A 15,965-nucleotide genomic window follows, 5' to 3' on the forward strand; every position below is an offset into this window, starting at 1 on the left:
GCCTGCTGCACACTTATCGTGGAAGTCAGACCGCGCTGACCTCGCTCTTCCTCAGCACCTGACACTCTCGAGCCAGAACTCAGGTTAGGATGTCAGGACCCGGGCTGAGGCCGTTACAGTTGCTGGCAAAAGAGGCTGCCTGCCAGACTTTGGTGGGTGACAGGGCTGTGGAGGGTAAGTGAAAAGATCCTAACAACGGCAGCCTAACCAAAGGGCTGCGAGGGAGTTGGGTGTGGCTTGCTCAGCGGCGCCCCCAGGTGTTGGTTGTGAGAATGGGCCTACAGGTTTGTCTGTTGTGTCAGACCATAGTTACCAAGTAATCAGAAATCAAAATACCAGAAGCGTATGCTTGGTTTGGGGGCAAAAGGAAATTAGTGACTAAAAGAGCAACTACTAGGAATTTACTTTAATCGTAAAATAAAAGGATACCCGATCCACAAAATGACTCACCCCAACCTTGTAGACAGGGCTGTTGACTAGAGTCTCCTGCAGTGTCGGGCACGTCCTGGATCCATGCTGTCCCGCACGATGGCCACTAGCCCATGTGGCTGCTGCGCACTTGATGTGTGGCTAGTGCAACTAAAGAGTCACATTTTGTGGCTTTAAAATAATTTGGTGAATCTGAGTTTCAATAGCCAGAGCTAGTGGCTGTCTATTGGACAGTGCAATTGTAAACCTCTGCCGCTCACAGGGCCCTGCTCACATCACAGATGCAGGCTGCCCTGGGGGACTGCAGGACTCTCATCGGTCAGAGCACCGCTCCCAACTGTGCTGGGCTCGGCCAGGCAGAGCCGTAGATGGAGCCCCTGAGGAAGATGGTCAGCCAGACCCTCAAGCCACAGGGGCCTTGCAGGCACCCTTTCCTGCCCAGCCAATCCAAACGAGCGGGCAGTCTGCTATCCAGCAGCCTGCAAAATTGACGTACAGCAAATCAGTAAAAAAGAGGCCAAGGCGTTTTGATCTGTGGGAGGAAAATACTAGAGATTGCAGCTGCAGAAACCAAGCTGGAGGACCCCACCCGGGATCCCTCCTCCAGGCCGGCATGAACCCCTGGACTGCATTGCCGGGGACTTCTCAGCATCCACCTTGTCTGTGATCACCACTTTCTTCTCACTTAGTTCTAACTTGGAGCCTTGCCCAGCTGGCGTGGCTCAGTGGTTGAGTGTTGACCTATGAACCAGGAGGTCACAGTTCGATTCCCGGTCAAGGCACATGCCCAGGTTGCAGGCTTGCTCCCCAGTGTGGGGCATGCAGGAGGCAGCCAACCAGTGATTCTCATCATTGATGTTTCTATCTCCCCTTCCCTTCCTCTCTGAAATTAATAAAAATATATTTAAAAACAAGTAAGTAAATTAGAGCCTAGGTCATGTCCTCCCTTGGGGGCATTTAGACAGAAAACTGCCTTAGCCTGAGGCACCTAACCTGGACACTTACTGAGCACAGGCTGTGTGCAGGGCAGGTGCCCAGGGATGCCGAGATGAGCACCCTCAGGGGGTGGAGCAAGTTGATGTAGATGCCTGTGCATGAAGACAGGTTCAGCTGGACTGGCCGTAGGCTCGGGGAAGTGTGACATGCCATCTTCCCCACAAGACTGCTGTGGCTAGCATTAAGCTCCCCATGGCTGGAACTGGGAGGAGGAAGGTCACTTGTGGGCAGTGAGTTTATCTCCTTTTCTTAGAAAAGCACATCAATGACAACAGAAGGAAATAGGTCTGGGAGGAGATAGGCTGCCCCCTAGTGGCTTTGCTTTTGTTCCCTGTCATTCTCACATTTTTTAATCCTTGGACATCTTTTAACACAGCTGCTTGGACATTTTCTACTACATCTCACAGTGAGAGTACATGTTACCTGACTCCCTGGGTGTGGACATGTGTAGACTTCAAATCAGAACAAGAGCCTCATAAAACAATACTGAACCCTCCCCACATACATTGGTCATTTCCAGTCCATTTTCCTAATGTTGGCCATAACTCATTCACAACCTACTCTGTGGGTTGTGACCCACAGTTTGAAAATCTATTGAAAATTACTCACTACCTTCCCGACTTCATCGCCCACCCAGGCATACTCCCCCCTCCGCCCCTCCCCGCCTCTCAGCTCCCTCAGGCAGGACCGGCGAGGGTCTGAGGCACCTGCTCTGGGAATCATCTCCTTGTGGGTTGCTGGGGGTTGTCTGTCATCATGATGGTCAGAGAGGGGGGAGACGCAGAAAGAGAGGGAACAATGGGTAAGGACATCTTTTGTCCTAAATATAGGAAGGTGGAGAGAACCAGCTGCAGTTTTCAGAGTTTGTTTCATCATATGTTATAGATCTTTCTCGTTTACGGTGTTCCCACTTTGGACAAGGATAAAAGCAAATGAAATGAGGTCGGCCTGCGTGGCCTTGGGCCCATCTCTTCTCCCCTGGACCCCTGTCTCTTGAGCTGCTTCTTGAGGGACATTCTGTGATTCTGTTTGTCCCAGGGTCAGAGGTGGGGGATCTGGAAGCCATGTTTAGAAGAGCAACAAGAAGGAAGGTCAGAGGTGGGGCAGGGCCTGGGGGAAACAGAATGGCGAATGACAGGGCTTGCCTTGATGGCAGCAGGCACTTTAGTAAGCACTTGGGGACAGGTTTTTGCTGCCCCTTCCCTAGGGAGAGCAGAGAAGGCCAAGCAGACTAAAGCACCTTCTCCTTTGAAACGTACAGCTTCTTCAAGCCAGCAGAACCTGGAATGCATCTGGTTCCATCTCCTCAGATTTGGAGAAGAGAAAACTCAAGTCTCAGGGAGTAAAGGGCTTAGCCAGAGGCACGCAGTTAGTCGCAAAGCCAAGACCAGAGCTGCCTTGAAGCGGTGATTCCCAGCACCCCCACCCTGAGCTCTGCTACCTCTCTGCCCTCTGAGCCACAGTGGGCTCCAGGGGGCGGGGGGGGGGGGTGCGCTGACTGACCTGCTTGTCATGGGCTGATGTGAGCAGTGCAGAGACAGCCCCAACCAGGCACCTGGGCACTCGTGGGTGTCTGCTGATCTAGACACCACTAGGGGCTCCCAGTGCCAGCCCGCACCACCCCCACGTAGTTGCACCCGAGAGCACATTCCCACATCCTGTGGCCTCAGCACTCCAGCAGTAGGCAGACAGGAGCAAGGTAGGGCAGTGGGAGCTCTGGTGGCGAGCAGGCACGATATCCAGGCTGTCCAAAGGAAGCCAAGAGGTCAGAGCCTCTCTCTGTAACTCAGCTAGGATGGGATGGGGGGGTGGTCCATGTGTGTATGGTCATCCCGTCCCACACCCGCGGGGAAGATGTTGGAGAGATCACTGCAGCCCTGTTGTCCTCTCCCACCCAGTGCCCTCTGCCCACAGGGTATGCGGGCCTGTCTCACGACCTCCGGATTGAAGGGTTTCCGTGGGGTCTGATATTGGCTACATGACTCCAGCTGTGGGCCTCAGGTTGTGGGCCCCTGTGTGCTAATAGCTAAATGGCTGTATTCTCGTGACATTTCAGGGACACCACATCAAACTCACTAACCCCCGAGGACACTGAAGACGTGGCCCTGGGGCAGGATACGGAAATCTGCTTGCTGAAGTCCGGAGAGCTGATGTAAGTGCCCATCCCCAAGCGGGGCATCCCAGGGCAGTGGGTACGGGGCAGAGGAGCCTGGCTTCCCAGGCTGACGGGGCACCGGTGGTCGTGCCTTTTTTAGGTATAATTTATATACAGTAAGACCCCCTTTAGAGTGTATAATGCTTGGCCTTTGACCAATAATACAGTGTAATAGTCACCAGTCATCCTGCCCAGCCCACACCCAGCTCGGCCAGCAGCTCATATCATCTCAGGGACCTCAAAGCCCACCCAGCTCTGCTCCCCACTTGCTGCTCAGTCTTGGGCAAGTTACCTAACCTCTCTGTGTTTTAGTTTTAGTTTCTACCCGTGAGGCAACATGTTTTTTCCAGGAAAGGCAGAGTTGAGGAGATGAGACTGGCTCCAGCCTAAAACATTCCTAAGTTGTAGCCCTGAGCTAACATGCTGCGAAAGAGGAAACCTAGGACTAGGAAAGAAAAATGGTACAGACCAGGTCCATCACCCCCAAAAGTTCCCTGTCCCCCTTAATATTCATCCCTCTCCCATAGCTATGCCCTATGTTCTTTCTTGAAAATAACTTTTTTTTTATCATAAACACAGTACATTTTCATTGTAGAAAATTAGAAAAATAGAGATAAGTAAATCATATTTTTATACACATATACATAATTTTTACTTAAATATTGTACATGGCATTTTGCAGACTTTTTAAATTTAATATTGCATGCATATTTCCCCATAGCATTCTTGTTCCCTCCGGTGTTGGGTCCGTTGGCTGCGTAACTGCATAATAGTCATTGAACAGATTCACTCACTCATTCACTGACCTTTATTCAGTACCTCCCATGTGCCAGGTACTGTTCTAAGTCCTTAGAGTACATCAGTGAACAACACAGAAAAAGATCCCTGCCCTATGTTCAGCATGTAGTCCAGGAGGGTTTGACAAACAATAAACATGAGTAAATAAGTAAATTATATAATACTAGAGACCTGGTGCATGAAATTCATGCACGGGGTGGGGGGGTCCTCAGCCCGGCTTGCACCCTCTCCAATCCAGGACCCCTCAGGGGATGTCCGACTGCCGGTTTAGGCCCAATCCCTAAACCGGCAGTCTGACATCCCTCTCGCAATCTGGGACCACTGGCTCACCTGCCTGCCTGCCTGATTGCCCCTAACTGCCCTCCTTTGCCAGCCTGATCTCTCCTAACTGCCCTCCCCTGCCAGCCTGATCGCCCCTAACTGCCCCCCCACCCCCCTATCCTGATCACCCCCTTACTGCCCTCCCCTGCCGGCCTGATCGCCCCTAACTGCTCCCCCCTGCCGGCCTGATCGCCCCTTACTGCTCCCCCCTGCATGCCTGATCACCCCTAACTGCTCTCCCCTGCTGGCCTGATCACCCCTAACTGCCTCTGCCTAAGCCCCCGCCACTGTGGCTTTGTCTGGAAGGAAGGCAGGAAGACCGAAAGATGTCTGGTTGACTCAGTCTAATTAGCATATTACCCTTTTATTAGTATAGATGTTGCAAGGTAACTTGCTAGGGGAAAGAAACAGAGTCGGGTGAGAGGTCAGGGGAATTTGCAGCTTTAGATGGAGTGATGCTAAGAAGTTAAGACTTAAAGGAGTTGCCATTCAGATATGTGAGGGACCAGCATTCAAGCAGAGAAAACAGTCAGTGCAAAGGCCCTGAGGCAGGATGGTACCAGCATGTTCAAGGAATAGGGTAAGGGCCAGGGTGGCTGAAGCAGAGAGAACTGGTCAGAAAGGGAATGAAGGCTGGGCGGTCCACATCACATCAGACCTTGTTGGCCATTGTAAGGACTTTGGTTTTTAATCTGAGGGGGCCATGGGAGCCCCCAAATTAGGTTTGGAACAGAAGAGTGACTTACTCTAATTTATATCTGAAAAAGGTTGGCATGTGGAGTATGTCTGTGGGGATCAAGGGCAGAGTAGGGAGACCAGTAGAATTTACATTTATTATGTGAGTCCTGTGGACAGTAGGCTTTTATTTAAGATTTTATTTGAGCAGAGATAGCAAACCCTTAATTTGTCTTTATTCGCATCTCCTTTGGGGAGACTGGGTATTGTTCTTTACTGAACATGTAATGTCTAGAAAGGTCAGAAACTTAATTGAAGGCACAATCACAATAACGATGTGGGACAGTTCTGGAACATAAATTGTAAGATAGCCCCAGCCTTGGCGGGGTATTCCGTCAGGAAGTGACTACACACATGGTAATGTAGTGACACTTCATGTTACAAGAAAGAACTCTTCCCCACAATGAACCTCTGCCTACTCTCAGATTCTTTGAAAAATGTAAACATTGGAAAAGGCCTTTTATACCATAATTAGAAATAAGACTTAGTACATGGAAACATGTTTAATGGAATTCAGTTTTCACAAAGATGAATGACTCAGATCAGAAGTGTTCTTTTTAAAGCATTTTTAAATCATGGATTAGTCTTCTCATTAGCGTAGCTTTGGGGAGTGTTTCCATCCATCCCCACAGCTTTGGAGGCAGACAGAACTCTCAGCACCAACACTTGCTGCTCAGTCTTGGGCAAGTTTCCCAACCTCTCTGAGCTTTAGTTTCCACCCCAGAGGCAACATATTTCCTCCAGGGAAGGCAGAGTAGAGGAGATGAGACTGGCCCAAGCCCACCACACTCCCTGGTTGTAGCCCTGAGCTACATGCTGCCTCTGGAGTTGCTTGGTGCAGGACAGGGTGCCCCCCAGTTAAGACAGGTAGCATCAAGGAGATTTCCCTATTTCTTCTTATTGTCATCTCCACACCAGGCAAGAGGCAGGTGGCTGTCTCTGTTTGCATAGGAGGAGACTGAGGCTTAAGAGAGTCAGCCGGCAGCAGTAAGAAGTGAGGCAGGCACCAGAATTCAGGCCCCTCTGGCTCCACATCTCATTCTTCACATCACAGCTGGGTCCTGCAGAGGGCCTGCAAGCAGAGGCACTCCCTGTCACTAGACCCTTCAAACTTCTGGAAGATGCTCTTACCTACCTCGTGAGAGAGCCAGGGGCACAGCCCCAAGAATCCTTTTTCCCCAAGGCCATCCTACCAGCCCTGCATTAGAGAATCAGGGGAGGGGATCCAAGATGGCAGTGGAGTAGGTGGAAATTGCACTCACCTCCTCCCAGGACCAGACTGGCATTACAGCTGAAACATAGCACACCTCACCTGAATAATCAATTGAAGACTAGCTGAACAGAAATCTTAAAGCTCGGGATTTACAGAAGAAGCCACGTTGACACTGGTAGGAAGGGCAGAGACTCCAGAAGGGCTGGCCCACCCCAATGGGTGCAACTGAAATTTCAGAAGGCTATCTCAGCTGCCAAGGTTCCCCCGAGGAGCGAGCGGTCTCAACCCTACACCAGGCTCCCCAGCCCAGAGTACCAGAGCCGGGAAAGAGGTACCACATAGCATCTGACTGTGAAAATCAGGGGATTCTGTCCTCCTTGGTTTCCTGCTGGAAACTAAGGTGTCCTCTTTTTTTTTTAAATATATTTTATTGATATTTCACAGAGAGGAAGGGAGAGGGATAGAGAGCTAGAAACATCGATGAAAGAGAAACATCAATCAGCTGCTTCCTGCACACCCCCTACTGGGGATGTGCCCGCAACCAAGGTACATGCCCTTGACCGGAATCGAACCCGGGACCTTTCAGTCCGCAGGCCGACGCTCTATCCACTGAGCCAAACCGGTTTCGGCTAAGGTGTCCTCTTTAAGGTCCAGCACACAAAATCTCGTTGGCAGATACTCACCCTGGGCTCCAAAGGAGGGTGAGCGGAGAGACGAGTTCTGCAAGGAGAGACGTGGGGGGGGTTGTGGCTCCAGGGAGAGAGCTGAAGGAATGGCCACCAGGGTCCTTGCCCTGTTTCTCTCTTATATTGTAGATGCTATCTTTCTTGGGTGGAGCACTCTTCTCCTTCCAGCATCAGCCTGGGGGAAATGCAAGAGTCCCACCCTCCAGACTCCCTGTGGTCCTACGCAGCAAAGATCACGTCCTGCAGAGGAGCCAGCTGCTTGGGCCCTGAGTGTAGAGGTCCAGGCAGGTTCAGTGAGTGTTAGTGACTGAGCTGTGTGGCTCTGGGGTGGGGGCCACACCCCTAACTTTCCCCCAAGACTGACCATTGCCTCCCTCTCACAGGAGAGGCAGAATCTGGGACAGACAGGGTTATGTGGCACTTAAACAGTGTCAGTTTTTTCCCTCACACGCCCAACCAGTACAGAGCCCTTCACACAGCCAAGTCTTAGTCTGTTTGTGCCTGATAAACTCTGCTGCCTCCCCCTGACGACTCCCTGAAACTCCGCCCCACCACGAAGGTCTGCAGGCACCAGCAGCTGGCGGCTAGCCTTAGTTACCCCGGGACTTTAGTGAGTGGCCTCAGACCCAGCACTGAACCCGAGTTTGAGCCTGTGTCAATGATAAACACCACTCACCCCTCCCTGGTGACTCACTACGAACCTACATCAACCTGAGTGCTGCTGGAAGCTCTCTTAGTGACTGAGCCTAACAGGCAGCCAGAAGGCAGAGGCAAATCTCAGAGTGCCTTGTACCTTTTACTAACCTACCCCCAGGCCCAGTGCTACTGAATGCCAGCCTTGGTGCACAACTTGGCCCAACACGCCCAGGCCCTGCAGAGGCAGCCACAAACTGTGGGTTGTTTTAAAACTCCAAACAGGTTGCCTAGGGCCAGTCACAGGCAGCATCTGACATTGACCTGCACCAGAGTCCCTCCCAAGAGCCACCAGAACCAACTAGTGGCAAGCGTCAAACAACTCCAGAGCAGGATCCAGTTACCTTCACAAGGGGCACCAGACCCTGCTGAGGTGAATTCTGCTTCGTGTGTGTGGTCAGCTCCTGCACAGCAGCTCTTACACTGGTCGGGGTCAATCCTCACAGTTAGCCAGCCTGAGGGTCAGCCCCACACATGAACAGGCAAATCGGAATTAAGACTCGGTTACAATAGGAGGGCTCATATAACCCACACAAGGGGCATTCCTGGAGCACCCAGTCCAGTGGTCAAAGAGACGGTGCCACTGGGTCACGCCTACTACGTAAGACCACCCTATGAAGACTGGGAGACATAGCAGATCTACCTAATACTCAGAGAGGAACACTAAGAGGTAGCCAAAATGGGGAGACAAAGAAACATGCCCCAAATGAAAGAACAGGAGAAATATCCAGAAAAAAAAAAAGACAAATGAAATCGAAGCAAACGATCTACCAGATCTAGAGTACAAAACAGTGGTTATAAAGATGCTCAAGAGGCATCTGTCTTGCCCAGCCAACCGGCCAGCCTCCCCTCCCCAGCTGCCCTGAGGAGGCAGAGGGGAGTGCTGGGCCGGCCTGTGGCAGGCAACGATGCCGAACTTCTGCACAGCCCCCAACTGCACGCCGAAGAGCACGCGGTCGGATTTGTCCTTCAGGTTCCCAAGAGACCCGGCCAGATGCCAGAAGTGGGTGGAAAATTATAGGAGAGCAGAATTAGAAGATAAAACACCTGATCAACTAAATAAACATTATCGATTATGTGCCAAACACTTTGAGACTACTATGGTCTGTGGAACTAGTCCTTATACCAACAATACCTTTAACCCTTGAAGAGAAGGGAAACAAAGAATACTTAAAATCTTCATTTGAAATTTTGATTCTTACGGGAAAACATACCTCTAGATGGACATGAAGCTGATGAAATCCCAGAAGGTCTCTTTACTCCTGATCACTTTCAGGCACTGTTGGAGTGCCGGATACATTCTAGGAAAGAGGTTCTGAGAAAGTGCTTTGAGACAACAGCAGTCAACACACTGTTCTCTTCAAAAGCACAGCAGAAGCAGGTGCTAGAGATTTGTGAGAGCTGCATTCGGGGAGAAATGCTCAGGGAAGTGAGCACTCTCTCTACTTTTCGATTATCACTGACGACATAGTGGACATAGCAGGGGAAGAGCACCTGCCCGTGTTAGTGAGGTTTGTTGACGAAGCTCATATCCTGAGAGAGGAATTTGTGGGTTTCCTGCCTTATGAAGCTGATACTGAAATTTTGGCTATGAAATTTCACACTGTGATAACCGAGAAGTGGGTATTCAACATGGAATATTGTCGTGGCCAGGCTTACATTGTGTCCAGTGGATTTTCTTCCAAAATGAAAGTTGTTGCTTCTAGACTTTTGGAGAAATATCCCCAAGCTGTCTACACACTCTGCTCTTCCTGTGCCTTAAATATGTGGTTGGCAAAACCGGTGCCTGTTATGGGAGTGTCTGTTGCATTAGGAACAATTAAGGAAGTTTGTTCTTTTTCCCATCGGTCACCACAACTGCTTCTAGAGCTTGACAATGTAATTCCTGTCCTCTTTCAGAACAACGAAGAAAGGAGTAAAGAACTGAAGGAAAGCCGAAACCGGTTTGGCTCAGTGGATAGAGCGTCGGCCTGCGGACTGAAAGGTCCCGGGTTTGATTCCGGTCAAGGGCATGTACCTTGGTTGCGGGCACATCCCCAGTGGGAGGTGTGCAGGAGGCAGCTGATCGATGTTTCTCTCTCATCGATGTTTCTAGCTCTCTATCCCTCTCCCTTCCTCTCTGTGAAATATCAATAAAATATATTTAAAAAAAAAAAAAAGAACTGAAGGAAATTTGCCATTCTCAGTGGACAGGCAAGCATGATGCTTTTGAAATTTCAGGCACCTCCTACAAGCACTTGTTTTACATTTAGGTGGTATAAATCATGGTACAAATATTGATGGAATAACTGTATAGCAGGCTGAGCATTTGTACTCTGTAGTGCAGTAACAGATTTTGATTTCGTTGTTACCATTGTCGTTCTTAAAAATGTTCTATCTTTTACAAGAGCCTTTGGGAAAAAATCTCCAGGGGCAGACTTCTGATGTCTTTTTTGCAGCCAGTAGCTTGACTGGGGTGCTGCATTCGCTGAATGAAGTGATGGAAAATATTGAAGTTTATCATGAATTTTGGTTTGAGGAAGCCACCAACTTGGCAACCAAACCTGATATTCAGATGAAGCTCCCCGGGAAATTCCGCAGAGCTCAGCAAGGGAACCCGGAATCTCAGCTGACCTCTGAGGGTTACTAGAAAGAAGCTCTACGTGTTCCAACAGTGGAACACATTATCCAGGAACTGAAAGATATAGTCTCAGAACAGCACCTCAAAGCTCTTAAATGCTGATCTCTGATCCCCTCTGTCATGGGACAGCTCAAATTCAATACATCGGAGGAGCACCATGCTGATGTGTACAGACGCGACTTACCCAGTCCTGATACACTCCGCTGAGCTGCATTGTGGGAGAATCAAGTGGAAACACAGAGGAGAAGATAGCGTCCACCCACCATGTATGAAGCCCTCCACCTGCCAGACATCAAGTTTTTCCCTAATGTTTATGCATTGCTAAAGGTCCTATGTATTCTTCTTGTGATCAAGGTTGAGAATGAACGCTATGAAAATGGGCGAAAGCGTCTCAAAGCGTACCTGAGGAACACTTTGACAGACCAAAGGTCCAGTAACTTAGCTTTGCTTAACATAAACTTTGATATAAAACATGATTTGGATTTAATGTTTGGACACATATATCAAATTCTATACAACTAAGTCAGAGCTTCCTACAGATAATTCCGAAACTATTGAAATACCTGAGAGACTATTGAAATAGGTTTTCTCTTATATTTGATACTGAAAAAAAATGTAAGAAATTTGAAAACATAGAAAAGCTATAGGGTATATGTAGGCCACTTAATCACTGGATATCTTGAGTACATTAGCCATTGGTAATCTGACGATTTAAATGGCCCCTGTTTGAACTCTCGTGCTTGGAGAACTAACTGTTCTTCCAGAGGGTGGCGTTGAAAGTGCCACGTTGCACTTCTGCGTGATCTCTGCTAAAGTCATTTTAGACATAACATTTATTATCACTGTGGATCCAGTTGTCCGGTGTTGAGTAATCAGTTCTTCGAAGAAATAAATTTTGAGGAGGTGTGGGAGGTATATGTTTCATAAAACTTTACAGTGAAGCTCATGACTAACCTTTGAATAGCAGGAGTTTTAAGTATACTATTAGAAATCTGTAATGGACAGTTAAGGGAATTACCAGATAGTGAAAGAAACGGAAGCTTGCCAAACAAGGGTTTCAGGGTAGATTTTGTCTTTATTTGATGATCTTAAAGGAACAAGTTACTGTTAAACATTGAAGGAAGAACCTGCCATTGTTCCACATCTGGGTGTTGCTGTTTACATTCCTTTGTTGAGCCTATATCTTCATAAGCTTTTTAGCAAGTATATGTCGAACCCTTCTGTTTCATGGTCAAGACAGGATCAGAGGTCATGGATACTGACAACAGATTGGTCTGTTTTATTCTGTCTTTTTCCATGACTGTATCTACTGCCTCGTCTTGATTTATAAGCAAAACCTACAAAAATGTGTTTTGTCGTTTATCTAGGAATAATACAGAAAATATTGCTGTTATTTTTGGTGAAGAAAGTCAATTTTGTACAGTTTATTTCGACATAAATAAAATGTGAATTTGTTTTTTTTAAAAAGATGCTCAAGTAACTTAGTGAGAACTTCAACAGCATGAAAAAGGACCAGTCAGAAATGATCAATACAAAAATGTGAAATGAATATAGTATAAGAAATAAACAGTAGGTTAGATGAAGTGGAGGTTTGAATCAGCAATTTGGAAAACAAGGTAGCAGAAAATATCCAATTAGTGCAGAAAAAAAAAAGACTTTTTTTTTTTTTTTAATGAGGATACTTTAAGGAAACTTTGGTACAACATGAAATATAACAACATCTGCATCTTAAAGGTACCTAAAGGAGAAGTGAAAGAGCAAGGGTTTGAGAAGCCTATTTGAAAAAATAATAAGTGAAAACTTTCCTAATCTGGAGAAGGTAAAAGAAACACAAGTCCAGGAAGTGTAGAGAGTCCCAAACAAGATGAATCTGAAGAGGCCCACACCAAGACACATCATAATTAAAATGGCAAAGGTTAGAGACAAAGAATATTAAAAGCTGCAAGAGAAAATCAGTTACCTACAAGGAAGCTCCCATAAGATTGTCAGTTGATTTCTCAACAGAAACATTTCAAGCCAGAAGGAATTGGTATGAAATAGTCAAAGTGATAAAAAGCCAGGATCTACAACCAAGACTATATTACCCAGCAAGGCTATCATTTAAAATTGAAGGAGAAATAAATAGCTTCCCAGAACACAAAATGCTGAAGGAGTTTATTACCATTAAATCAGTTTGCCCAGGTTGATCAGGTCCCTCTCTGCATTTGTTTTTTTAGGGTAAAATTGCCCTTCACAGTGGATGAGATTGCCAGCTTTGGGGAAGGTAACAGGGAGCTGTTTGTGAGGTCCAGTACCTACAGCCTCATCTCCATCACTGTGGCCGAGGCAGGTCTCACCATCAGCTGGGTCTTCTCCTCCGACCCCAAAAGTATCTCCTTCAGCGTCGTCTTCAGGGAGGCAGAGGACACACCTCTGGATCAGTGCAAGGTAAGGCCAGCTCCCTTCCAGCGGGCCAGAGCTCACATCAGGACGCCTGGCCAGGCCCTCCCTACAGCAGGGCCGTAGCCGTTCTGCCTTCTGCTGGGCAGGCCTTTCTTGAAAAGTTCTGGGTCCCAGCTGTGAGAGGGACACCGAGAGAAACCAGGGTGGGAGAGCCCTGTGGGCTGCATCACAGAGCAGGCACAGCACCTGGGCTTGTCCAGCTTGGGAAAGGAGAGACCTGGAAGCTCAGGAGGGCAGTCTTCAAATGTCTGAAGGTCACTCCTTTGTCAGACAGCTTCAGTCTGACCTTCAGATAGATCGGTAGTTGAGACTTTGAGGAATGTAGACGGATGGTTCAACGTAAGGATTATTTTTTTAACAGTCATGCAAACCAAGAAGTATCACTGTGAGAGATGACCATCTTCTGAGATCCCTGCTTCTGGTCATTAGCTTTGGGTGTTCAACATCTCACCACAAAAACATAGCCACTGTGTCACTTGGGTTGGTTGGGCTTGAAATCTTCATGCCAGATACCAGTTCATACACTCCTAAGACATCCTAAGCTTGCAATATTGACGGTGGCCTGGACCACAGTTCTCAACCTGGCCCTCACGTTAGAAACACCTGGGGAGCCTCTTTAGACCCACTGTCAAGGCCACTCCCCAGACCACTAAATGAGATCCGCGTGTGGCAGGGACACAAATATCCCTAGGTGATTGCAGTGAGCGGCCAGGTTGAGGGCCACTGGCCTGGATCAAGGGGAGGAAGTCAAGAGTGCAGAGGCTGTGGTGGAATTTGGGACACAAGCAGGTGAATAGGACCCATGGTGGCTGATTGAATGTGGGGTGAGGAAGAGGGTCAGAATCTATGCCCGTACCTCTGCAGGGACAATGGATGAGAGTTGGTTTGGGTAAAAACCCCAGTTCCATTCGAATCACTGAGTGGAGGGAATGGTGAGGACAGTCAGCCACGCTGGACGGGGGTTAGGGGTGGATCCCAGGCCTTAATTTGCTTGTCCAAATCTCCATTTTCCAAAATTGCAAGAATCAGGATAGAGAAGAGCAACTTGGGGTGCCCTGGGGGGCTCAGGGTAGGGATGGGAAGGCCCCCGAGCTGAAGGCAGTCTCGTTCATTCTTATCTGAACACTGCTCTGCCCTCTCGTCATTTTGGGGGCTGACAACCATGCCACCTACCTAGCTTTGGGCACTTCCTTCCTGAGAGGTGGCGATCCCCCAGCCCGGAGGTCCTGGAGCATGTGATCTGAGAGTGGACACAGGGTCACCTGCCAGCTGGGCACCGGGAGGGTGGTGTCTCACTCTATGGGTAGGACTTCGTCCGGTTTGCAGATAAGGAAGCTGAGGTGCATAGTGACTTGCCTGTGTGGTTGGCTGAGCAGCAGTGATACCGATGCACTTACCAGCTCCGCGCTGACCCTGCCGCACAGCCAAGAGCTTATACCAGCACCTTTGCTGTTCACCCTCCCAGTCCCCAGGCCCACCAAGCGCCTAGCACTGCGACCACCAGGATTAACACTGTGGGTGTTTGTGGCCGGGAGGGAGGAGGTGACTAAACCAGGTGTCCAGGCCTTTGCCATTCCACCTGCTCACACATGGCTGAGCCCTGGGTCTCTCCCCTTCCCAGTCACTCCCCTGCCACACCTGTGTGGTTCGTACCAGGAATCACGATCTTGGGGGCCTGGAGGAGCTGTCCTCCTGTCTGGTTTCCAGGTGCCTTCCCAGGGTTCTGACCACCACTGCCTTTCCCACAGTGGACGCCAGGGGGCAGAAGAAGCCCATCTACTGGGGGAGTGAGCTGGGTGCTCAGTTGCTCCTCTGCCTTCACAGGCCCATTGTCCCCAGCCAGCTGTAGGTGGAGGTTGTTATTTCTGCCTGAGGTCCCCAAACAGACGTCACCCTGGGGAAGGTCCAGCACACATCCTCAGCTTCGGTCCTGGGGACCCCCCTGTGTGGCCCCCTGACAGCCTGGATCTTATGAGAAACAACGGGATGCAGTATGATTGTGAAGGTGCAGACACAGGAAGTGTGCTCATGCTTGCAGTCTGTTCACAACCATTTATTGAGCTTCTGCTCTGTATTGGGCTCTGTAGGGCCTGTGGGATCTGCCCTTGAAGAGCTCACGATAGAATCAGAGCCCCTAGTAAATAGGCAGCCATGATTCATGGGGTGAGTGTCATAATCAGAGTGAGTGGGCACTGTGGTCACCTAACCCAGCCTGGGGACCAGCGATTGGGGCAGGAGACCCTGGGCCAAACCAGGAGAAGCATATGGGGCCATGGGTTAGAGAAGAAGTGTCCAGGAAGGAGCAGCATAGCAGAAGGCTGGCCCCATCTCTGGTGGCACCAGTCAGACACTCCCCACCCTGCCACACTTTCTCCAGGGTGACTTCTTCCATGCCTGAACACTGAGCTTAGAGACTGATTTTGGGAAGGCACTTGTTAAAGAAACAGTACACCAGGAACTAGAGTCTACCCTTGTGAGGACATAGGCCTGCACTCCGGGCAGAGAACCCAGGCTTGTCCAGAGAAGCTCGATGGCCACCTGGGGCCACAGAGGGAGTCAGGAGGAACCGGGACTGGGAACAGGACCTTTAACTTCTTACTTTTTAAAAAATATTTATTTTATTGATTTCAGAGAGGAATGGAGAAGGAGAGATAGAAACATCAATGATGAGAGAGAATCATTGATCGCCTGCTTCTTGTACCTCCCCATCCCCCGCCCCCCGCCACACACACACACAAAATGGGGATTGAGCCTGCAACCCAGGCATGTGTCCTGACTGGGAATCGAACCGTGACCTTCTGGTTCATAGGTCTATGCTCAACCACTTAGCCATGCCAGTCAGGCTAACGTCTTACTTATTGAGATACCGTTCATCCA

At 49.2% G+C, this 15,965-nt stretch overlaps 1 protein-coding gene across 1 annotated transcript in view; it reads left to right on the forward strand.

Annotated features, from left to right (window-relative positions):
- The window catches only part of FYCO1 (FYVE and coiled-coil domain autophagy adaptor 1), a 65,787-nt gene that overhangs the window by 42,126 nt on the left and 7,696 nt on the right, over nt 1–15,965 (forward strand). The window contains exons 15-16 of the mRNA XM_080674156.1: nt 3,482–3,577; nt 12,863–13,073. Of these exons, the coding sequence (XP_080530282.1) occupies nt 3,482–3,577; nt 12,863–13,073 (307 nt within the window). The remainder of the gene's footprint in view (nt 1–3,481; nt 3,578–12,862; nt 13,074–15,965) is intronic.

This window comes from Plecotus auritus (assembly GCF_963455305.1).
Source record: "Plecotus auritus genome assembly, chromosome: 6".
Lineage (NCBI taxonomy): Eukaryota > Metazoa > Chordata > Mammalia > Chiroptera > Vespertilionidae > Plecotus > Plecotus auritus.